General features: G+C 59.1%; 2 protein-coding genes across 2 annotated transcripts; both read left to right on the plus strand.

Annotated features, from left to right (window-relative positions):
• Window positions 1-350: 350 nt before the first annotated feature.
• LOC101915995 (alpha-2C adrenergic receptor-like) lies at window positions 351-1771 on the plus strand. The gene has a single exon (XM_005231780.4). The coding sequence runs from the start codon at window positions 619-621 to the stop codon at window positions 1645-1647; it is 1029 nt and encodes a 342-aa protein (XP_005231837.1). The 5' UTR covers window positions 351-618; the 3' UTR covers window positions 1648-1771.
• A 3879-nt stretch (window positions 1772-5650) lies between these two features.
• Window positions 5651-22276, plus strand: GRK6 (G protein-coupled receptor kinase 6). The gene is given in 22 exon segments (XM_055812810.1): window positions 5651-5778; window positions 9367-9462; window positions 12316-12428; window positions 12760-12786; window positions 12788-12838; window positions 13115-13132; window positions 13135-13217; window positions 14519-14611; window positions 14931-14955; window positions 14957-14995; window positions 15649-15762; window positions 15764-15790; window positions 16495-16521; window positions 16523-16686; window positions 17490-17527; window positions 17681-17770; window positions 17864-18072; window positions 18349-18486; window positions 18737-18778; window positions 18780-18875; window positions 19036-19170; window positions 19966-22276. Coding segments are annotated over 22 exon segments (1683 nt in total). The 5' UTR covers window positions 5651-5726; the 3' UTR covers window positions 19972-22276.
• Window positions 22277-23416: the final 1140 nt, after the last annotated feature.

A 23416-nucleotide genomic window follows, 5' to 3' on the forward strand; every position in this document is an offset into this window, starting at 1 on the left:
ACCTGCCTCTTCCCCACAGGGCTGAGCTGGCAGGGTCTGCGCTGCACGACCGTGTGCCACAGCAGCGTGTCAGTGAGCAGGGAACAGCATGGGGCAGCCGGCGGGGTGCTGCTGTGCTGCCAGGCTGTGGCTCATGGATGTCAACTCAGCACAGCTAGCCAGTGCCCCTGGCCCACTGGGCACCCTGACACCCATGGCAGGAGCCCACCCACCATGGTGACCCTGGCAGGAGCCCTATAAGTGTTGGGAAGAACTGCTTCTCCAACTGCCCACAGATGCTTGGGCTCCTGCCAGCGATATCAGCCTGTCCCTCCCTCCCTCCTTCCTGCCCACCCTCCTCCTGGGCTGGGACCAGCAGAGCCAGCAGGCTGTGGGAGCCGTGGCGGGGTTCCCAGCGCCGCCACCGCCCTGTGTGCCTGGCTGGGCGACCACTGGGACAGGACGAGCTCTGCCTTGCCACCGGACTGGGTCAGTATGGGAGCGGTGGTGGCCAGGACACCCCCCTGGGACTCAGCAGAGCTGGGGCTGTGCCAGGAGATGCAACGAGGCCGGTGAGCGGGGCGCGTGCGGCGGGGGGCAGCCCCATGGGGCTTTGTCCGCCTGAGGTGCCAGGCCAGCATGGAGCCAGCCAGCGCCTTCCCCAATGCCTCTGGTAACAGCAGCGACACCAGCAGTGCCCCGCACTCGCCTGCAGCCACAGGGCTCATCCTGCTGGCTGCCCTGGCCATCCTGCTGGCCACGCTGGTGGGCAACGCGCTGGTGGTGGTGGCCATCTCCACCAGCCGGGCTCTGCGGGCTCCGCAGAACCTTTTCCTGGTGTCCCTGGCCTCGGCGGACATCCTGGTGGCTGTCCTTGTCCTGCCCTTCTCGCTGGCCAACGAGGTGATGGGCTACTGGTACTTTGGTGGCCTGTGGTGCAGCCTGTACCTGGCGCTGGACGTGCTGCTCTGCACCGCTTCCATCGGGCACCTCTGCGCCATCAGCCTCGACCGCTACTGGGCTGTCACCCGGGCAGCCCGGCTTAACCTGCGCCGCAGCCCCGGGCGGGTGAAGGGGATGATTGGGGCAGTCTGGGCAGCAGCAGCCCTGGTGGCATTGCCACCGCTCCTGCAGGCCCGGCCGGTGGGCCAGAAATGCCAGCTGAGCCAGGAGACATGGTACGTGCTGGCCTCCTGCGCCGCCTCCTTCTTCGCCCCCTGCCTTGTTATGGTCACCGTCTACTGCCGCATCTACCACCTGACCGCCCGGCGGACGGCAGCCCTCCTTGCCCCCCATTCCCCACGCCCCGCTGGCACCGGCAAGAAGGGAACAGGGCTCAGGATGCCGGGCTGGCGGCGCCAGAGCCAGCACCAGAGCGTGTTGCTGTGCCGCCGGCGGCTGGTGCAGGCACAGGAGCGGCGCTTCACCGTCGTGCTGGCCGTGGTGATGGGGACCTTTGTGCTGTGCTGGTTCCCCTTCTTCTTCACCTACAGCCTGGGCGCTGTCTGTGGGGAGGGCTGCCGTGTCTCCAAGCCTCTCTTCAGCTTCTTCTTCTGGATCGGTTACTGCAACAGCAGCCTCAACCCCCTCATCTACACCCTCTTCAACCGGGACTTCCGCGCTGCTTTCCGCCGGCTTCTGGCTGTCCCCCGCTGGCACCGCACCTAGGGCCCCACTGTGACACTGGGGACATGGCCCCCAGCCTGGCATGGACCCTGGACTGCAGTGCCAGTGTGCATCTTGAGGTACTTTTGGAAACATGGGGTTGAATAAAATGAGGCCAAAGCCTGCACCCCGGGCTGGCGTCTGCCTCTGGGGAGCCCAGCAAGCAGCACCCATCGCCAGCACCCTCACAATATGGGTGATTTGCTGGTGGTGACAACTCACCGTGGCAGTTCCAGCAAGCACCAGTCCTCCCTGCTGCCAGGCAGACCTCAGCATCTCCTTGTGTGGGGGACAGAGCCCACAGCTGCTGTGGGGGTGACAAAGCCCCCCATGTGGCAGCATTACCGGCACTGGGCTGAGCTGACCATGCCCCTGTAACAGCCCAGTCTGAGCCCTGTGCCCCTCTCCTGGGGCTGGCCCCTATGGCTGCCCACCAGCACATAGCTGTGCCACGCCACGGGGGCTCTGAGGGGGCATGTGCACACCCCATGGAGGGGTACAAGGGGTGCTGGGCTAGGGTGGGATACCCCATGTCCTGCTCTGGGGCTCCACCAGGATCTTGTTGCAGGAGGGAAAGGAGGAATGGCATCCCGGTGCTGGAAAGGCTGTTCTCCCCTGTGAGAGTGTGGGGGATGGGACCTCACGGGACCAGGCTCCAGCACAGCCTGAGGTGCGAGGGGCCACAGGGGCAACCGTGGGGTGAAGTCCCAGGGGCAACCACATCCCTCCGAGGGCAGCAGCTGCCCTGTACCCGCCCTGCCCGCCTCCCTGCCCGGCTCTGCACAGACACCCAAGGGTCAGGGGCTGCTCCACTTCTCCAGCTTTGCTTCTCAAAATAGAAAATCTCAAAACATCGGACTTTCACTTGGCTAAAAACAGCCGCCGGCGCCTGGGAGCTGGAGCCCAAGGAATGCTGTGCTCCGCTGTCCCTCAGCAGCCCCTTCCAGGGTGGGTGCAGCTTGGCCATAGGGGCAGGGGGCTGTAAGGGATTCGGGTACTCACAGTGGTGAGGGTCCCCAGGCCGACCCCACACCTGCTGGCCCTGTGCTTGGACGCTCATGGCATGAGCTTCGGGGCCAGCAGAGGCTCCCAGTGGAATTCTGCCAGGACAGGGACCTGGTGCTCACCCCCCCGGAGGCAGCTGATCTGGCAGCTAGAGCCACCCTGGCACCATCTGCGGAAGGAGCTGCCCTATCGCTGCTGCCTGGCTTCCTCTCCCACGGCTGCTTTTCTCCTTTTCACCATTAAACAGCACTTTGCTCCTAAAAATACCCAGGGAGATGAGGGCACCCGATGGGGACTCAGCCAGGGAGAGGAGCTCTCCCCGAGGGGCTGGTGCCCCTTGGGGACCTGCAGTGCCCTGGCTCACACACCCTGCCCTCACCCTTGCCCAGCACGGCTGGAGCCGACCTGGGGATCAGGCACCATCCCTCCTCCTGAGCATGAGTGTGCAGCTCCAGGATGCTGCAGGGCAGGAGGGGCCAGGAACCAGCTGGAGTCAGGGCATGCAGGGACCCTCCTGCTTGGGCAAGTAGCTGTCGATGCATCCAGTCTGTGCTGGCATTAGGGCAACATCTGAACCACCAAAGGGAGCTTCAGGCTGATGTCCAAAACATCAAATCCCAAGGGCTGGACAGAGTCTGAGAGCACTCTTTGCCACAGGCACTACTGGGGGGCTGTGGTGCTCCAGGGAGAGCTCCCCCACCGAGCACCTCCTGCTGCATCGCTATCCAGCACATCGCCCTTTCCACAGTAGATGGGTCGAGCAGGTCACTCCATATCTCCACAGCAGCCATTTCCATTCCAAGTTTGTACAAAGTCTGTTTTATCTGCCACAGCGTTATCCTTATTCCTGCCCTGCTTGCGAGCAGCTGTGACTGCAGTACCACCGGGAAAGCAGCTCCCCTTGAAGTGATTACTCCTGCCCAATTGCAGCACCTGCGCCTGTCTGCCTGGAATTGCATCCTGCATTTTCAGGCCGTTTCTTCAATTTCTCAACATTATTTTGATTTATTCCCCTGATAGGCTTGGGTTTGGAGCCCTCTCCAGCCATGTTCCCCCTGCAGACCTAAAAATCAGAGTGCAAGTTCCACCCACCGGGGTGCCACCAGCTCCGTTGGGGATGCCAGTACCCCCCCGGACACTTGTGCTGCTCTGGTAGCCCCTTGTGGCCAATGGCTTGCTGGTGGTGGGAATGGTGCTACAAAACATCAGCTGGGAGAAAACAGAAAGTAGCAACCTAAGGGTTAAATGTGCAAATGCACGGAAACAAAGTCATTGCATTTGAAGCTTAAAATAAACATGTGCCACCTTTAAAAGGAAAGCAGGTCTAAAAGAAGAAAGCTGACAGTGTGAGCTCATGCCTCATGGCAAAGTGACACGGGAGATCACCTCTGAGGTATGGCAGGGCAAAGCATCCTCCTCCGTATTATCACTGTGGATTTGTAACCAGAAGACACAACACCTGATCTCCAGCAGATGCTGAAGGGCACAGCAGACAACAGCCAGTACCACATGCATGGACAATGAGTGCCTGAAATAATTTGTGTTATTACCAGCATCGCTACAGCCTGAGGACATGAGGCCCTCCCCTCCTGCTCACTAGTACAGCTCAGCCAAGGAGTGCTTGGGGGCTCAGGATGGTCCTCACTGACAGAGGCTGGTGGAGGGACCTGCCCATCACCACATGCTCCTCCATGCCCTGGCCACCACCAGCCTCACACCCAGGGCAGCTCACTGCCAGTAGCCACCACACACGAGGGAGGCATCACCCGTGGGCTGGGACGAGAGATGGAAGCCATCAGTAGGCAGAGGCTACACCCACGTCCAAAAGCCACAAGGAGCAGAAAGCAGGGCAGGCACAACTTGCTGACAGGTAAGAGGGTTAATGACTGATTTCACACACAGAAGCATTAAGCCAGGCAGGTCATTGGCAGGGCTGATAAATCAAGGGATGCTTGAGAGCTCTGCAGAGAAATCAACGACTGACTTGCTGCAGAGCAGGCAGGGAGAGGTTCCTACACCACAGCCTGTCTTCAGACAGGGTAAGGGCATGGCTAATTAAGAGTATCGGTAAAAAAAGGAGCAAATTATCAGAGGGAAGAAGCCTGCGGGACCATCAGCACTCACTCAAGAGCTCAAATACCCAAACAGCACATGAGCAGCCACCAGGCTCAGCCCCAGAGAAGGACAAGGCTGGTGGCGCTGCACGCCCCTGCCAAGGGCACCAGGGGATGAGGAAGCCTCAAACCTCCATGGCAGCAGTGACCAGGGAGCCTGGGCACAGCACCAGAGCTTGCATCACCCACCCTGCAACACAGGGATTGACCAACACCGGACACGCCAGTGCTTGGAAGATTTTACTGAGGCCATCACGAACACAGGGCCAGGCTACAACGAGGGGGAAATACCCCCCCGAAATATATAAACGCTGCTAACGAGAGCACGACAGCGCCGAGACGCCGCCCGCCCTCGCCCAACCACTACCCATCCCCCCTGTCCCCCCTCCACCGCTACCCGCCCCCGCACTCTAAAGCATCCCCGCGCAAGCGCTCCATTATAAAGAGCGGCTCGGCCCGCCCCCTGTGGAACGTCCCTATCACGACCCACTGTGCAGCGGAGTGGCAGCTTTTTACCCAATCACATGCTAAAGGAGGCGGGACTCTTCCTGCCTTAGGCACCGTAGATGCTCGCCCAATCTGGTCCCGGTGAGGTGTGTGCTCTCTCTGAGAGTGACATCTCGTCCTCCAATCAGCACCTACTCCCTCTTCCCGGCAGGGCTTCGCCAATGACCGCCGAATGACGCGCGCTTCTCGCTGCCCGCCCCGCCCTCCCACACCCCCGCCCGCCTCGGGGCCAACGGGAGGGCAGCGGCGCGGCGGAGGGGGCGAGGCTTCCTAGGGGGCTGAGCCAATAGGAGGGCGGCGCGGGAGGAGCGTGGGCAGGCATTGGCGGGCTGGGCGCGGGTGGGCGAGGCGCGGCGGCGGCGGGGGGCGGTGGCGGCGGCGGCGGCGGCGGGGCGCGAGCTGAGCGGCGGGGAGCGGCGCGGAGCCGGGCGGGAGGCGGCCGCGCCGCCGGGGCCCATGGAGCTGGAGAACATTGTCGCCAACACCGTCCTCCTCAAGGCCCGCGAAGGTGAGCGGCAGCGCTGGGCGGCCGCCGGTGGCCGGAGCTGGGCGGGGGGCCGCGGGGAGGCGGCAGGCCCGGGGCGGCGGTGGGGCGGGCGGGCCCGGGGCGGGCCGGCCGGCCGCGGAGTGAGCCCAGGGCCCGGGACGTGCCGGCCGGCCGGTGGCCTGAGCCGGGAGCCCGCCGAGCCGCCTCTGGGAGCGGTGCCCGCCTCCCCGGGCTGCAGGCTGCAGGCTCCGGCTGTGCCTGGCCCCGGGACTCGGCCTCGGGCTCTCTCTCCTGGCGGGTCTCGGCGTCGGCCGCCCGCGGCGCCCTGGGCGCGGGGTAACGGCGCGGGCTGGGCACATGCCGCCCGAAGCGCTGGGCTCTGCATGCAGCCCCGGCGCTGGGCGCTGCTGCGGGCGGCCGGGGCAGCTCCGCACCCGCCGTGTGCCGCCCCCGGCGGGGGAGAGCCCGCCCGCCGCCCCACCGGCTGCCAACGCCCGGTAGCCCCCGCCTGCTCCCCCAGCGCTGGCGCCCTTCACCCTTCGGGGGGCGGCTCTCGCCCCTCGGCCGAGGGGAGAGGCCCGTCCGGTGTCCTGGGAGAAAAAAGCTGCTTTCAGGCTCGTAAAACGCTGCTTCCCACCCAGGCCTGATCCCAAAACTGTGGTGGTGAGCCCCCGGCCCTCTGTCACCCCCACACCGACCCTCTGTCACCCCCACACCGACCCTGCCCCGCTGCCACCAGCCGTGCAGTGGGCCACAACCCTCCCGCTGCTTCAGGGGTCGCAGCTGGATTCCAGGGTCTCCGGGTGGGATGCAGCCGGCCGGCAGCGGGGCTGCCATGGAAGCACAGAGCAGTTTGGGTTGGGAGGAACCTTAAAGATCATCCAGCTCCAACCCCTTGCCACGGGCAGGGACACCTTCCACCAGGACAGGGTGCTCCGAGCCTCATCCAGCCTGGCCTTGGAAGGACAGGGCAGCTGTGCAGAGAAGCCTCAGGATGGCTTAAGGAGAGAGCTGGGAAGTCTGCCACGCAGGAGCCTGGTCCTTTGTAGAGAAGGAAGTTCCAGCCAGGAATTGGGGAATTCATTAGATCATGTAAAGTGGCGGAGAAGTACAGTCCCTCCTGGCCCATGGTGTGCTGCTGGCCAGGCCAAGTCATTCTGGAGCCTGAGGGGCTCACTGAAATCCAGTTAGAGGGCTTTGGAGATTAGATTTGTGGGAGGGAAGAGCAGCGAAATTAAATTTACATGGGCAGAAACATTTTAGCTTGAAAATCAGGCTTACTGTAGGTACTTCAGGCACGGTGACCATGGTGGACCATGACATGATGGTTCATAGTGGCAAGGTCTGGATTTGCCAAATCCAGACAAAACCGAACCTCTAGACACGAGACCCTGCTTCATCCGGAGTGAGTTGACCAAGGAGATTGGCTCCTGGTGGGCCTTCGGCAGAGCGGAGCTTGGTCGCAATGCAGAGCAAGGCATCGGATGGCTGCTGCAGTAGTTGCCGTGCTCCTCCGGTGCCTCTCCCTCTGCAGGCGTTGGGCAGTTTGGCTGCAGGCGGACACGATCCACTGGCACGCTTGTGTCAAACGGTTCCTGGCCTGCGAGAGCTGTGGGTGGCAGTGCTGCCTGTCCGTGGCTCTCCCACCCATGGCTGGGTGGCTGTGGTAGCTGCTTGGGCAGCCTGTGTGACAGGACAGAGCTGCTTTGCTGCCCAGGTCTGGCAGCACGGGGTGCTTTGCCCCAGACCAGCCTTTTTGGGAGCCTTCTGGTCTGGTGTGAGAGTGCAGGGCTGAGATCGCCCTGGATGTGGGGGAGGTTTGCTGACCGTTATCTTTAGTCACTGCATACGGTGGCCATGCTCTCAGTTTCCTTCAAACTCTTCTGGGAGGGTTTGGCCCTGGGAAGGACAAGGATCCTTCCCCCATTGTCCCACTTGCCTGCTGGCCTCTGGCAGAGGTACAACAGACCGGCTCTGGGCTATCAGCAAGCCTGGAAGCTCCCCTCTGGTGAGCTCTGGGTGAAGGTGGCCCACCCTATGCCCCATCCCCAAAATGGGGGTGCTGAGAGGTTCATGTGCAGGAGGCCAGTTCCCTGCAGGGCTGTTTGATGCGGCACTGGGAGTGCGGGGGGAGAACCGTGCATGAAGGGTGCTGGAGCTTCCTTTCAAAGCAATCAACTCGAGGAAACGCAAGCTGCCAGTCCTCATCCTGCAGGTGCTGTGGGGCATTGCTCTGCCTTTCCTTGAGCACTCTTTGGGTGAGGATGGCTTGTCCTCCCGTGCCCTCACTTAGTTGTCCCCATCCATTTCATTGCCGCAAGCTGTGGCTGACAAGGTGGTGTGTGTGCTGCTGGTTTCTTCCACCCCTGCTTACCCTTGAGTCACTTCCTTCCTGAGTTTGTACAATCGTGCAGCCCAGCTGCTGGTGCGGGGCAGATGTAGCACAGCGACCTGCAGCACGCCAGGGGCTCAGACCCGGGGCTGCCTCTGTGGAAGGTGGCTGTGATGGCCCTGTCCCACCCGCCTGTCCAACCAGGCCCTCCTGCAGTGTGGGGAGCTGGATGCTCAGCGACTGTGTCTAGAATTTGGGGCTGAATTGTGTCCGCAATGGAGGAAAGTGTTATGAAAGTGTTTCTCAAGAGCTGATAAATGCGTTTTCAGCCTCCCCTGATTTCAGAAGGTCGTGCCTTTGGCCCAGCTCGGCAGGGTGGTTAATGTATTTTCCAAGGGAGGTGGGAGATTGTGTGTGTTGGCACCAGGCAGGGGAAAGGCAGTCCCTAAAGGCTGGCTGATCCCAGCCATCAGTATTTCAGTACTTAATACTTGCTATGATGTAAATTTTTTGGTCTATCTAGAAGTTTTCCCACCCAGTCCTACAGCACTGGGCATTTACTCGAGCAACTGAAGTTGGAATAATATCTGATTCTTGAATCTCACTTTTCTGAGGCCGGCTTATCTCTGGAGAAAGGTGGGAGTGTCCCCACTTCACAGGTGGGAAACTGAAGTGATGAGCCCCAGGCAATGCAGTGAGTTGTCTGTGGAGCTGGGATTAGAGCAGGAATTCCTGTCTCCCAGCTTCATGTCCTCCCTCTGAGAGCCCCTCCCTGGAGTAAAGCAATCAGTCTGGAATGAGTAGGTGGCAGGAACATCATTACTACAGCAGGAAGAGCTACACACCGGGCAAGGCTTGGCCTCCAGAGGTGCATTAGTTATGCAGAGGTCCTGAGGACTGGCCTGGGAGCCAAGAACTCTTGTGCAGGCATAGAGTAGCCTGTGGCTTTGGGCACTCCTGTTCCTGCTGTGATCCTCCTACCATATAAATACGAGTCACTGAGATGTCCAGGTGAAAGGTCTTTGTGTTCTTGGTCGGGACCTTTGTTCAGCAGCCAGAGTGGTTGGTCCGTCTGCTTCCTCTGGCAGTCAGATGCTCTAACACTTTTGTTCTAGCAGCCAGGAGACGGTGGTACCACTTCGGTCTTGTTTTCCTTGCCTGGGCTTGCTTGTGTAAATGGACAGAGGGTGTCTCCTCTCTCGGCTCCTGGCAAGGCTAGGCTGCAATTGGATGTCCTTGCTTCATAACTCATGGTATCAATTTTGTGTGCCCTGCAGGTGGTGGTGGAAACCGGAAAGGCAAGAGTAAGAAATGGCGCCAGATGCTGCAGTTCCCCCACATCAGCCTCTGCGAGGACCTTCGACAAACCCTTGGTGAGATGCAGCGGCTGGCGGGACTGAGCAGCACCCAGGCTCCGCTCCAGGGTGGTGCTGGTGGGTGAGTGTGTGTGTGTGTGTTGTGCACCCAAAGCTGAATCCCGTGAGGGTCAGGGACATGTAACAGGGCATGTATTGGCCAAATCCCAGCCAGGATCACTTGGAGCTCAGGATGTAAGGAAGAAACAATGGGTAGGTAAGTCACAACTGCACGGCGCTTGCTGGATAGTACCTGTTGATGTATCCACACACCTTCAGTAGAGGTACACCACCTTCTATGTGCAAATAGACATGCTCAGTGTTGCAGAGTTCTGGAGTGTTGCTCTGGGGTCCCTTTGCATAAATAAAAAAGGTCCTGCTAACATCCTCTGGACTCCCTGGTTGGGATTCAGCCCTCTCTGCAGACCTCAGCTTCTAACGCTAATGCAGCACCGTTCCTCAGGCAAAACTGGGTTCTTGCTGTGTGGTATGGATGAGAATTGTAGAGTTGGGTAGGGCTTGGCCTGTAATTTTAATACTGCACTTTGTACTCCTCATGGTTCTAACGTTGTTTGTCCAGTAGGCTTGGTCCTGAGGTCATGTGCAATTGTTTTGGGGCACAGAGAGTGGGAGCGCTCTGCTTGCTGGGAAGGGGAGAGCTTGTTTAAGTTGTCACTCCAGATTCAACTGCCAGCTGGAGAGTGGCACAGCACTGGCCTTGTTTCAGAGTAGGTGTCACTGGGCTGAGTGGGTTTGGGAGCAATTCCAGTCCCCAGTTCCAGGTTTTCCAGGTCCTGGCAGCACCAAGGAGAAGGGTGGCTCCCTTTGAGGGCACATGGGACTATAGCACTTGGATTAACTCAACCTCCGTCATCCACACTGTAACCTCCAAGCTCACAACAGCCCAGTGCACACCGTGCACCACCTCCCTGCTGCTGTGCACACCATGTGCAACCTCCTGGGGCCAGCTTTGCAGCTGAGTGTAGTCAAATGGAGACTCTCACCTTGGTTTTGCTGCAGACCGCTTCTCTGGAGCAAGTTTTGAGCACTGAACAGAGCTCTGGCCTGGGCTGCTCTTGCAGCTCCCATCTTGGCCATCCAAACCCCTGTCTGCTTCCTTGACTTGTGTGCCCTCGACAGAGCTTCCCCTCAGCTCATGTTAGTCCTCTGCCTGCAGCCACCCTTCCTGTGGGTGTCACGACACATTTTCCAGCACTGAACTTCATCTTTGTTGTGCTGCCCATTTGCCAGTGGTGAGTGCTGGTGCTCTGTCTGTCTCTGCTGTCCCACTGTCCGGGACAGTGACCTTGTGAAGCTTTGGGAGGCAAGTCCCTCCCAGCCACTGGCTGTCACCACCTGTGTCCCCACTTCTCCCTGGGGAGGCATGCGAGAAGTGCTTCTGGCCCAGGTGACAGCTGCCTGGCTTAGTTTCCCTGTGGGAGTGATGACCCTGTTCCACTTTTTGGCTGGAGTGGCTTCGTTTTCCCCTCGCAGGCTGCTCAGAAAGCATTTTATTTCCTATTCCAGAAGCTTGGCAGGACCATGGGCACAGTGGGCTGGTTGCCCGCTGCAGAATTAAGCTTTGTATGCCCTGACCACAGGGGGTAACCTTGTGTGAGCCTGGGCAGCGGTGAGGGCAGCCAAAAGCTTCTGATCTCGCAGGCAGTGAACTCGTCCACCCCAGCTGAAGGGAACTCCTTCCCCTGCAGCCACAAGGAAACCGCCCGTGCAGCAGAGCGGGCGAGGTGGCCTCCTCCCCCACCACAGCCCCGCCATCCCTGCGCTCTTGTGCACCCTCAGGAAGCTGCAGCTTCCTCGGGAGAAACTGCTGTGCGGGGAGGGGAAGGCTGGCAGTACCCAGCGCTGGGGAGTGCTGGAAGATCCCCTGTGCACCAGTGGGAAGCTGCACGTCTGCACCCCAGGCAGCCCGCAGCCCTCAGTGGCAATGGCTGTGACACAAATTTGTGCTGGCCCATGATCAGACAGTGTCTTCTGAGTGGAAGGGGAGGAAGAAAAGCAGAGAACTGGAAGTGCTCTGGATAGTCGAAGGGGTTTGTGCCTGGACTGCCAGACTTCAGAGAGGCGTAGGAGGAATCAGCAGGGAAGCCAAGCTCCCATCTTGCAGCTCCCATCTTGCAGCTCCCATCTTGGCCATCCAAACCCCTGTCTGCTTCCTTGACTTGTGTGCCCTCGACAGAGCTTTCCCTCAGCTCATGTTAGTCCTCTGCCTGCAGCCACCCTTCCTGTGGGTGTCACGACACGTTTTCCAGCACTGAACTTCATCTTTGTTGTGCAGTTGTACTTTGTTGGCAGTAGGAGTTGATGTACAAGTCAGTGGCTGTCCCGTGGAGCGTGTGCCGCGTTAACAGGGCATCTGTGGAAATAGTGCCTTCCGTTTTGATGATTCTGCTTCCAGCCGGGCCTTTGGGAATATGAGTGGTTTGTAGGAGTCATCAGAGCAACTCTTGGCATGGAAGATCTGCCTCGAAATAAGCCCAGTGTGTTCCTCATGTTCCAAGGAAAGTTGTGTGTCTGGAGTAGTCAGTCGATCTCCTTGAGAAGAGGATTGGGAAAAGAACCTCTAGGCAAACAGGAGATTTGCTGGAGTCCCTTACTAGAAGGCAGGCTGTACAGAACAGCAGGTCAAACCTCTTTCAGGAAGAAGATCTTCCGTAGGGGAACATAAAAGCTCAGTCATGCCTCTCGTCCCTGTTGGGTACGTTGCGCTCTCCTGGGAGTCTCAGGCTGGTGGGACCTGTGCGCAGCCAGCTGATGAGTGGCAGGCCCCTCCACCGCTGCCTGTGGCCAGGGCAGTGGGCTGTGGCTGCTCCTTTGGGGCTTGGCAGTGAATGATCTTCTCCGCATTTGCAGAGCGGGACTACCACAGCCTGTGCGAGAAGCAGCCCATTGGGCACATGCTCTTTCGGCAGTTCTGCGAGACACGACCTGAGCTGTCGCGCTGCGTCAAGTTCCTGGATGCCGTGGTAAGAGCAAAGAGCAAAGCCCATCAGGCTTCACTGGGGGAGGCAGGGATGTTCTTGGCACCCCTGGGCATGGACCAATTGGCCCTGGGTGCTCTGGCAGTTGCCAGGTACTTCTGGGTACGGAGGTTTCCTGAAGGAAAAACCTGTGTGTTGCCGTTTCCCCAAGACAGGGCTGGGCCCTTTGCTTAGGGAGCTGTTTGCTGGAGATCTGGTTTTCCAGGAAAGCATGGGAAACCTTGGGCAGAGGGTGTTGCTGCTCTGCAGCTGTTGGCTGGTAGCAAGGCTTGGTTCCTGGCTGGACCTGCTCCTCACACTGTTTGGCTCTGTGCAGGCAGGGTATGAAGTGGCTCCAGATGAAGAAGCGGAAGGAATGCGGGCAGCACCTGATTGAAAAGTACTTGAAGCCAAACGTGAGTAAGAGGGTTGTGTTTGCTGTCCTGCAACAGTAGAGCAGTTGGAAGGCTGGCAGTTGTCATTACCCATGTCCTGCCACAGCAAATGTGCTGGGCAGGACAGCGAGGGCAGAGTACAGAGCCCACCCTGCCCACCTCACAAGCAAGTGTGCTGCTTTTCCCACTGGCCCTAAAGTTAGACAGGCACCTGTGTGCTGTTCCTGGGCTTCTCCTTCCTGGCAGGACCCTTGGGCCTCTGTCTCCTATTGTCTGACTCCATCCTTTTGTCCCCAGAGTGAGGACCATGTGCCCTGAAGTTTCCGTCGCAGCTGGTGGATGCCTGTTGTGAGAGGCTGGAGCAGGAACCTTCCAAGGAGCTTTTCAAGGAATCCACTAAGTTAAGTTGGAGGGCAGGTCGCATCATGGCACAGGGTTGACGCTGCAGCTAACTCATCTCGTCCGTCGTGTTCCCATCCTCCAGGAGAGCGAGGGCTGGTGCTAAGGCTGGCGCCTGGGGAATTTCGGGCTAGCAGTTTGCAGCACAGCTACAGGAAAGCAAGTGCAAGGAGCTCCCGTGCGCTGTGGGAGCCACAAGCTGCTGCAGAAACCTCCTGTTGCTTGTCTCAGTCTCCTCTGGATCTGAGTTGCTGTTTGGAAAGACCCTGTTTCAGTGAGCCTCAGCATCTGGCCATGCTGTTCCTAGTCTTGTGCCAGGCACTTGTAGACACCTGTAAAGCGTGCTGCCAGCTGCCAGTCCCAGTGCCACCTGTCCTCTCCCCGCTGGCTGCAGGTGTGGGCCGCTGTGGTTAGATTATGCTGGCTGTTGCTGCAGGGGATCTAAGGTCCACCACTGTTCCCATCGCAGAAGCAGTGGCTGAGGTCCTGGCTCTGGGTGCAAAGCGGAAGCCGTTAGGCAAAACCGGGCTTACCCCTCACCCCCCCCCCCCCCCCCCCCGAACAGTAGCTGGAGCACATTGCTTAATTGGGTGCAGGGCTGTGGCAATGGATTTGCTGCAGTCTTCTGGGGAGCGTTAGCTCTGTGTGTGGTAACGAGTGTCGCTGTCTGAATGCAGAGCCTCCGGGCTGGGCCCTGCCTGCTCTTGGCAAGCTCTGAAAGGGGAAGAGCCCATTCCGTTTCTCCTTGATGCATGTCTCCAGTCTAGACACGATGTCTAAGGCTCTTTACTCTGCTGGGGAGCCCTGGCACTGGTCTCCGAGGCAGTTAGCTCTCTTGAGCAGGATCTCCTGTGGCCTTTTGTACTGGGTATTCATCTGAAAAGCGAACAACTCAACGCCTGGTGCTGAACATTGCTAGCAGCTTTCGGCAGCTGATTACAGCCTTGTGTGCACATTTGCCTGTGAGCAGAGGGGGTAATTGCAAAGAGCCCCCATTGTCCCCGTTTGTCCCACAGCCCGGGCTGGTGCTGAGAGGCCCACAATTAGCAGTGCTAGCCTGGTCCTAGGGTGCTGTGTTCATCACAGTGGCACCTCCAACGCACCTTCCTTTTGCATCAGGCCTAGCTTGGAGGGGGGCTTTCTGAGCCAGGGCTACGTGGGTGATTCTGCACCAGGCTGGGTGAGGGGATGGCAATGTAAACGGGCTCTCAGGGCTGCTCAGCTCCTCTTTCCTTGAACCCCTGGCTTTTTCCACAGCTCTCATCAGTTCTCAGGAACCTTGCTGGCTCTGCTCTCTCCTAGGCTTATCCATGACTACCTGAGTGTGGCTCCCTTTGCCGACTACCTCGACAGCTTGTACTTCAACCGCTTCCTGCAGTGGAAATGGCTGGAACGGTAACGCTTCCCGGCATCCTGTGGGAGACCTGCACCCTCCTCACACAGACGGCCTGAGGGGTCCCTCAGGCTCCTTCCCATGCTGGCCACTGGCAGGAGCCAAGGGCCTGGCCTGTGTCTGCTCTTGTTCTCCTTCAGGGCCCTTTTATTGGCACCATCAGCAGCCCCAGCCTTGCTTGCCTCGCAGGGAAGCAAGGTCTGCTTGAGCAGGGGTTTTGGGGTGAGCCACAGTCTCAGGCCAGAGCATGGGGGTGGTTTTGGGCTTCAGTCCCTGCTCTCTCCCAGCTCCCATCTCACTCCAGTTTCCTTTCCCTCACAGGCAGCCGGTGACCAAAAACACTTTCCCGCCAGTACCGTGTGCTGGGCAAGGGCGGTTTTGGGGAGGTGAGTGACCACCATTTCCTCTGTATTCAGGGTAACGGGCAGCTACCGTTGCCAGTTGCCCAGGTGCAGGTCTGGGTTGGCCATCGGGGCACCACAAGCTGCTCTAGGTGCTGGTGGCTGGGTGGGCACTGGGAGCACTGCGGTGGGCACCGGGAGCACTGTGGTGGGCACTGCTGCGCTCTGGGCACTGCGTGATCTGTCCGTTCCCCTCTGAGGGCAGGAGCTCACCTCTCACCAGGCACTGGAGGTGTGGGTGTTGCACAGGGTAGGTAGCACATGCCCTGTGCAGTGTACTGCCACCTGGGCAGAGAGTCAGGTTTGTTCCCAGTATCTTGGCAGGGAGACACTGACTCCTGAAAACTGTCACTGTCAAGCTTCTTTCTGTTTCTGGAGTGGCCTTCTATCTTCCCAGGCACCAGCCGTGGTGCTGCTACAGGTAGCAGGGGCATCGCAGCTCTCTGTTGCTTATCTGTGACATCTGGAGATGTCACTGCTCCCTGTGTCCTTGCTTTGACAATGGGCTTTTCACTGACCTCGGACTGAGATGGGGACAGGGACACCTTTGCCTTCCCGTGCCTCTTTCTGAGAGCAGAACCTAGAACCCCACCCTGGAAACGGCAGCAGGAGGGTGCTGAGCCACGTCCCCCCTCCAGGTTTGTGCCTGCCAAGTGCGTGCCACAGGGAAGATGTACGCCTGCAAGAAGCTGGAGAAGAAACGGATCAAAAAGCGGAAGGGAGAGGCCATGGCCTTGAATGAGAAACAGATTCCTGGAAAAAGTGAACAGTAGGTTTGTAGTAAGTACATAGGAGTTGCTCTCACTTTGCTGCGGTGCTTGATTCTTCCTCCAATCAGCAAGCCCAGCACCTCTGGTGCTCCTCACCTGGTGTGGCCCTGCCCATTGGGTAGGGTCCTGGTGGCTGTAGATCTCTCACGAGGCTGGGGTCTGGCAGGAGCTTCCCTAACTGGTGGCTCCACAAGATGCTGTAAATGCCCCCAAAGTCAGGCCTGAACACCAATCTGATCCCACTGGCACCTTCTTAACCTCTGGGGCACATGAAAGCAGCGATAACTGTCTCTCCAGGCACACTGCCTCTCCAGACAGCCAAGTGGGCAGAAGCCTAGCCCTGAGCTGTGTGATGGGGAACTCTTTCTCTGGCTGCACTGAGGTGTGGACAGCTTGAAACCTCCCTTTATGGAGGATTCGTCAGATGCTGCCCCAGGGTTGCTGTCAGGTGCTGCTTGCCCCCCAGATGGAAGCAGTTCTGGCTCAGGGAAATAGTGTCCTCCCTGTCTAAGGAAAGCTGGGGTGTGCTGGGACTGCTGGGCACTTCGGTGTCCTCCCTGGGTTTGCACAGTTCCCCCTCTGCCTCCTGTGCTGGCAAAGGCGCAGTCCTGCTGCCCGTGAGTTGGCTGCTTGGGTGACAAAGTGCCCGTCAGTGTAGGGCATCTCCCTCTTTCAGCTGTGTCTTCTAACAGCCTTTTCTGCCCTGAATTGCAGGTGAGCTTAGCCTATGCATATGAAACCTAAAGATGCTCTCTGCCTAGTGCTGACCCTCATGAATGGAGGGGACCTCAAGTTCCATATCTACCACATGGGAGAGGCTGGCTTTGAGGAGCCCCGGGCAGCTTTCTACGCTGCCGAGATCTGCTGTGGCCTTGAGGACTTGCACCAGGAGAGGATAGTGTACAGGTGCGTGCTGCCTGGTCCCTGCTGGGAGACCTTGTATGGGCTGTAGAAGCAAGTGGTTCCTGCTGCTCTTACTAGCCCAGTGGGTCTGTCTGCTCAGGAAAATAAGCACAGGTTTGAAAGCAGCACAGAGCTGAGTGAGAGGGGATTAGGAAACAGAAAGCTGATATCGTAGGAGAAATGGAAGAGTTTAGCTTGGCTTCCTCGTGCTGGTAAATGATCGCCAAGAACAGGATGTGATCATGCTCCGAATACCTCGGGGCAGTCACTTGGGCGCTTAACTCGTGGCAGTATTGACACTAGAACAAACGAGGCTAGGCTGCCCCAGTGCGCTCAAGACTGAGAGCTGGGCAGGAGGCAGAGCAAGCTGATTGTATGACTGTACTCATCGGGTTGTGTGATGCAGTGTTAGGGATAGCGTGGCTAAACACAGGGCTGGAAAGTCCCTTCTGGTCCTACCCTGTGCCTTGCCCTGGGGCAGGACAAGCAGAAGGAGCCTCTAGTCCTTTTCTCTTGCATGACCTGCCCCATAATGAGTTCTGCATCTGCAAAGAAGGAATCAGCCACAGGCACACTGCTTCCTTCTGGAGGGTTGAAGGTTCTCATATCCTGCCTCTCTGCCCAGGAGGGGAGAGCTTGCAGAGCTAACTCTGGGCTAGAGGGTGAGGGGAAGGTTATCTGTGTGACCAAGGCAGGAGTGTTGCATCCCTCAGCTGCTTATCTGTTTCTTCTTGAGATGTCACTGTTGCTTTTGTCCCTTTGCCTTGACAGCAGGGTTCATGCTAATCAAGTCCCTTCCTTCCTAGGGACCTGAAGCCAGAAAACATATTGCTGGATGACCACGGTGAGTGCAGAGTCAAGAGGAGCCCTGAGCCCGAGTAGCCCTGAGCCCGAGTCCTCTCTTCCTCTGCTTGAATCAGGGTTACTCTGTGTTCTTGGTAGCTTCAAACGTTGCCCCTTGATGTTGTCCTGTTAACTTGACCCCTCCTCTGTGCAGGTCACATCCGTATCTCAGACCTGGGGCTAGCTGTGCATGTGCCAGAGGGCCAAACAATCAAGGGCCGGGTGGGGACAGTTGGCTACATGGGTAAGTGGTCCTGGTATAATCAAAAAGTGGTCTCTTGACTGCACGTGTGCTCTCCCTACCCATTACATGTCCCTCACTCCTGCTCCTATGTAGCTCCAGAGGTGGTGAAAAACGAGCGCTACACATTCAGCCCAGACTGGTGGGCTCTGGGCTGCCTGGTATACGAGATGATCGAGGGACAGTCCCCCTTCCAGCAGCGCAAGAAGAAGATCAAGCGGGAGGAGGTGGAGCGGTTGGTGAAGGAAGTGCAGGAGGAGTACTCGGAGAAGTTCTCACCCTGCGCCCGCTCTCTCTGTACCATGGTACGAGTGTGCATCCCTGTCCCTTTGCCCCCCACTGCCTCTGCATGCAGCAGCAGAACATGGAGGCTGCTCACCTGCAGAGGTGCTGGTGGCAGCCAGGTTCCCTTGTCTGTGATAAGGCAGTGCGGGGGGGGGTCCAGAGCGGGTGCCGTAATCCCTCACTCTCCAAGCTGCCTGTGCTGTCCCTAGTGACCTACTGCAGGAGCCCAGCTGACCTCAGGGATGCTCCTGCCCGAAGCGCCCTCCACCTGCGGCACTGATTTCCTTGTGTTGCAGCTCCTGTGCAAAGACCCTCTGGAGCGCCTGGGGTGCCGAGGAGCTGGGGCCAAGGAAGTGAAAGAGCACCCTCTCTTCAAGCACCTCAACTTTAGGAGGCTGGAAGCAGGCATGCTGGACCCCCCCTTCAAGCCAGATGTAAGTACCCATCTGTATGCTGACCTTTTCAGTCACTGGTGCCATCAAGGGAAACAAGAGCCCTGGGGGGGCTCACCTAAAGAGATGGGGCCCATCCCCATCCCTCTTGTTTCTGAAGCCTGGTAGAACAGGGGTCAAGCAAGCTCTGGGCTGCCGGGAGAGGGTGCCTGGGCTTGGCCAGGAGCCAGGGTTGTTGGAGGTGGTGTTGTCATTGTGGAGCTGGCATTAGAGCAATCTTTGTCCTGTTTAGCCCCAGGCCATCTACTGCAAGGATGTTCTGGACATTGAACAGTTTCTCCACAGTGAAAGGGGTGGAGCTGGAGCCCACGGACAATGACTTCTACCAGAAGTTTGCTACGGGAAGTGTGCCCATTCCTTGGCAGAATGAGGTAGGTTTGGAGGACAGATCTTTCCTCCTGCTTGTGCCTGCCATGGCCAAGTGCAGTGTCCCACAGGGTTTGCGCTGTCCCTGCTGCTTTTGCGCTCTGCTGGGCTCTCGGTGGCAGGCTTTGTGCGGCACTTGCTGCAGCCATCTTTGCCCTCTTCCAGATGATTGAGACAGAGTGTTTTAAGGAGCTGAATGTCTTTAACACAGACGGCACAGTGCCCCCAGACCTGGACTGGAAAGGGCAGCCTTCTCCACAGCCCAAAAAAGGGTTACTCCAACGCTTATTCAGCAGACAGGTAAGAGTGTTTGCGCAGCGTTTCCTCCCCAGTGAGTCCTCTGGCAGCAATGAGCCTGCTCCTGCCTGTGCCAGGCAGGTCTGGCAGGGAGGTGGGTGCAAGAGGGAAGCAGGCAGAGCCTCCCCTACCGCTGGGTGGTGGGACCCCAGGGCTCTCGGGGACACCCGTGCAAGGCTGCAGGGAGCCAGCCCTCGCCTGGCTGGCACTCTCCGTGCCGAGGTAGTCGAGGGGGCTGGGATGGATCATCCTGGCTAAACGTGCTGGAGTCACACAGGCAGAGAGGTATCAAAGGCACTAAAATAGCAAGTCTTCTCCCTTCCTACACAAAGAATACATTCCCTGAAGAAGACCTTGCTCTTGGAATGGGTTGTCTGGGCTCCCCAGACCATTTCTGCCAGACCTTGAGCCAGGCAGCGAGAGCAGCTCTTTTGAGGGATGAGGGGAACAGAAATGTCTTGCAGCTGCTGTGGACTTGCTTGCCTGCCTGTCTCCTCTGCCCTGAACAGTCTTTGCCTTCTTTCCAGGACTGGCAAAGTCAGGGCTCTCAACAGCTGCTTGCAGCTGTGGCACTCAAGCGTGGTTGGCTCTGGACCCACTCTCAGCCACCCAGTGCTGACTCCTTTTTCCCCACTGAGCTCCAAGTTGTGCTTCACTGTTCAGTGGGCTGCCCTAGCCAGAGCCAGCTCTGGGCTGGAATACCCAGCCCTTCCCGAGGCAGGCAGGACCTGCCAGAGGATGGGCATCTGCCTGTAGCAGGGGTTGAGCTGTGACTTGCCACGTGTTTTCTCTTTCCAGAGGTGAGCAGTCTCTCCTGGCTGCTCTGCTCAGGGAAATACCTGGTGGCCCGCGGACATGGCAAGATCTGGGAAAGAGTGTTGTCCTTCAGTGCCTATTCCCTTCCCCCAGCAGAGCACAAGCTGCTTGTTGTTCTAACTGTCCCCTGAGCCACTAATCTCGCTTCCCTGCTCTCGCTGCCTTCATGGGGGAGGCCTTGCCCTCAGCTTGAGCCGGAGCTGCCCCTGCACAGCCGCTGCTGGGAGCTCTGCTCCCAGGGGGCTGTGGGAAGCTCCCTTCAATCCTCTCTTCGGATGTCCAGGACACATAGAAGGGTTGAGAAACCATGAAGGGTTTGGCATTGCCCCATGCTCAGACTTTCGTTCCAGCAAAAAGGGCTTCAGCTGCTTCTGCGGCCAGAGCCCCAAGCGGGGCACATCGTCTGTGCTGGCACCGAGCTGTCTCCCTGGGTGGCTGTAGCCCATGGAGCCCGTCTTCCTCCCAGCTTCTGAGCTAGTCAGCCACGTGCTCACCAGTCTTGTCTGCCAGGAGCTGAACCCCAGATGCAGCCTGACTGTTTCTCTGCCGACTGGCGGTGCCCTCCAGCCCCTTGCCTCCATGTAGCTCTCCCATGCACAGGCCAGAGGGGGCCTGGCCCTTCCTTGCCAGAGGGCAGCTGTAAGCTGGGTTGTGTGACCGTGCTCACCCTCTGCTTGCTGTGCTCCTCTCTCTCCCTCCTCCCTCTCCTTGCCCTTGACTTCAGGACTGTTGTGGAAACTGCAGCGACAGTGAGGAAGAGCCCACCCGGCTGTAGAGCACAGCTTGTTCTCCAGCCCCTGGGACCCCCTTGCCTCTCCAGGTGCCCAGCAGAACAACAGCCCAGCCTGAAGGACAAGGTAGCAGCAGTCCTGCAAAGTGGATTTGTTTACAGCTTTACACATCTGTCTGAAGACTCTGAGGATGGCTCCAGGGCTGGCAGCAGCATGCAGCTCAGGCTGAGGTGCCTCTGACTGTGGGCCAGCCCTCATCCCTGAGATAGACCTGGACGCTTCTGAATCTGCTGCTTGGGATTGTGCTGCTGCCACCCACCAGCTGCCGCTCCCCTCCCTGGCCCAGGGTGGGAGGGAGGGATTGCGCCGGCGTGGGCCAAGGCCAGACTGGAGCAGCTCTGCTGACACATTCCACGGTGCTGAAGCAGCACTGCAGGTTTGGTGTATATTTATATATGTTAGTCTGTACATATCACATGTCGGTTTTTAATCTATAGGTGGGGGCCTGCACTGCCCTCACCCTGTCATAGGCACAAATGTCCTCCTATGGGGGGAGTGACAGCCCCAGCTTTGTACCAGGGAGTCCTGGGCAGAGGCTTTCTGTGCCTTGAGGTGTCTAAAGCATCTTTCCTGGACCTTTCTGGCAGTGCTGAGGCATCCCTGGCTCCAGCGGAGTCCATTGCTCAGCCCTGAGGCGCAGGAAAGCACTGTGCCAAAGCGTCTGCCATTGCATCCTGGCAGCAGAGCGTCACTGCCTCATCCTCGCTTCCCTGTCTGCCGGAGCCTGCTTCCTCCTGCCTCGTCTTGCACATGCTGCCAGCTCCCACGAGCTGATCCCGGCCCCCCTCTCCAGACCGCTGGCAGGCTGCCTGCAGCACAGCGGGACACAGCCGCTCCCATGGCACCTGCTCAGGTGGTAGCTGCTGTTGGGTCCCAAAAGTCGGTGTGATCCCTGGCATGGTGCAGGATGGCCCTAGCGCAGTTCCACCAGCTCTGGACCAGCCATCTGTGCATGCTGGGGGTGCTGCAGTCCCCAGGCCCAGCTTGTTGGAGGAGGGGGCACGTAAGGGACTCTGCTCTCAGGGAACAAAGCCATGGTAAAGAGAATGTTCCTTCCTGGGGTCATCCTGTGAGCTGTGCCCCAAAGAGTGAGCGGGGCCGGGACCAGCCTGCCCACCTTACCAGCCTAGTGTGCGTCCCTGGGGGTCCTGGGGAGTCAGCACAGCTCCTGTGCCCAAGGGCACGGTGGGGGGCTGGAGCCTCAGCGTGTCCCTGGAGAGCAGCATGGGGCTCAGCCCACCTCTTCATCCTGCTTGTCCTGTCCCGTCTTGTGCACACTTGTCCCAGCTGTGTCCTGAGCAATAATTTGTCGTCTGTGTCTGTGTCTGTGTGTGCACACATATGTGTGCGTGCGTGCACGGGTGCGTGCTGCTGCCTCGTGCTCATTCTGAGCCAGGCCCCCCGGGGGGGCTGACCACCAACTTGGTCCTGTGGTATCATTTGCTTGCCTTGCACTAAAGTTGGACAGTATTTAAATTTTTAACCTTTTGTTAAGCATAAGATTTGCTGTGCCTTGTATCACTGTCATAAGGGGGGCCTGCTCTGGGCCATACAGGGTTGGTGACTCTAAGGAGAGGAGCCAGGACCCCAGTTCCTGGGCTGCCATGGGCTCTGCTGGCACTCCTGTCCTGCAGGGAAGGGCTGGGACTGAAGCCCAGGGACCATGGGAGGCCCTTGGTGGCTTCTGCTGGGTGGTTTGGGTCAGTGTAGGGGCATGACAAGTACAAGGCCTTGGGCTGTTGGGGTGTTCATGTCTCCTGTGGTCCCCTTCAGGGCATGTCCCCTCACTCCCCTGCCTGCCCTTGGCACAGCCCCTCGGGCTGTCAGGGGGTGTGCTGTGGGGCCAGGGGCAGAGTCCTGCTTCCCTTTGGGTGCTGTGCATTGCTGCTTCAGGGGGGTGGACAACCGTGCAGAGGGGGACCATGTGCCAGCACAGAGCACTGCCTCCTTAGCCCAAGGGACAGCCCCTGGAAGCAGGGGCACGGTGTGAGCAGGGTTAGGATCATGACAGTCGCCTTGGGGGAGCGTGCAAGGGGGCAGCCTGGCCAGGGTGGGTGCTGGGTGGGTTTGGGGTCGGGGGGCCGGCGGCAGCACCAGCAGCCTTGTGCGCAGCGCAGGGGGGCCCGCACACAGCTGCACAGGGATGAGAATAGCAAGTGCGGCTGGGTAGCTAGGGAACAGTTGCTATGGGAGCAGGCCGAGGAGGAGTTCTCACACTCAGAGGGGGCATCTTGGGGTAAAATCCAGGAATTTTCTGCAGCCATGCAAGGAAGGCAGGGTGGGGGGATGGGGACTGCCTGGGGATTGCTGCTCCCATCACACGGGCCAGGAATGCTTGTGCCGCCCTGTCGGCGCTACCTGGGCTGTGCCACCCTGGCATCGAGGTCCTGGGGTCACCAGCGTGTTGGTGGTGCCTGGTACACCATCAGCCAGGCTGACCGTGGCTCTGCAGGCAGGGCGCGAGTGCGGGGCAGCCCATGGCTGAGCCCTGAGCAGGGCATGGAGGGGGCTCTGCCAGTCCCCAGCTGCCCCCTGCCCAGCAGTGCCCCAGCCCTGGCATTTGGGGGGGTGCCTCGTCCCCATCCATGCCCTTGGGGGGGAGCAGCGTGACCGGGTGCTGCTGTATGGCCAGAGTGGGAACC

This window comes from Falco peregrinus, chromosome 8 (genome assembly GCF_023634155.1).
Source record: "Falco peregrinus isolate bFalPer1 chromosome 8, bFalPer1.pri, whole genome shotgun sequence".
In the NCBI taxonomy this organism is placed as follows: domain Eukaryota; kingdom Metazoa; phylum Chordata; class Aves; order Falconiformes; family Falconidae; genus Falco; species Falco peregrinus.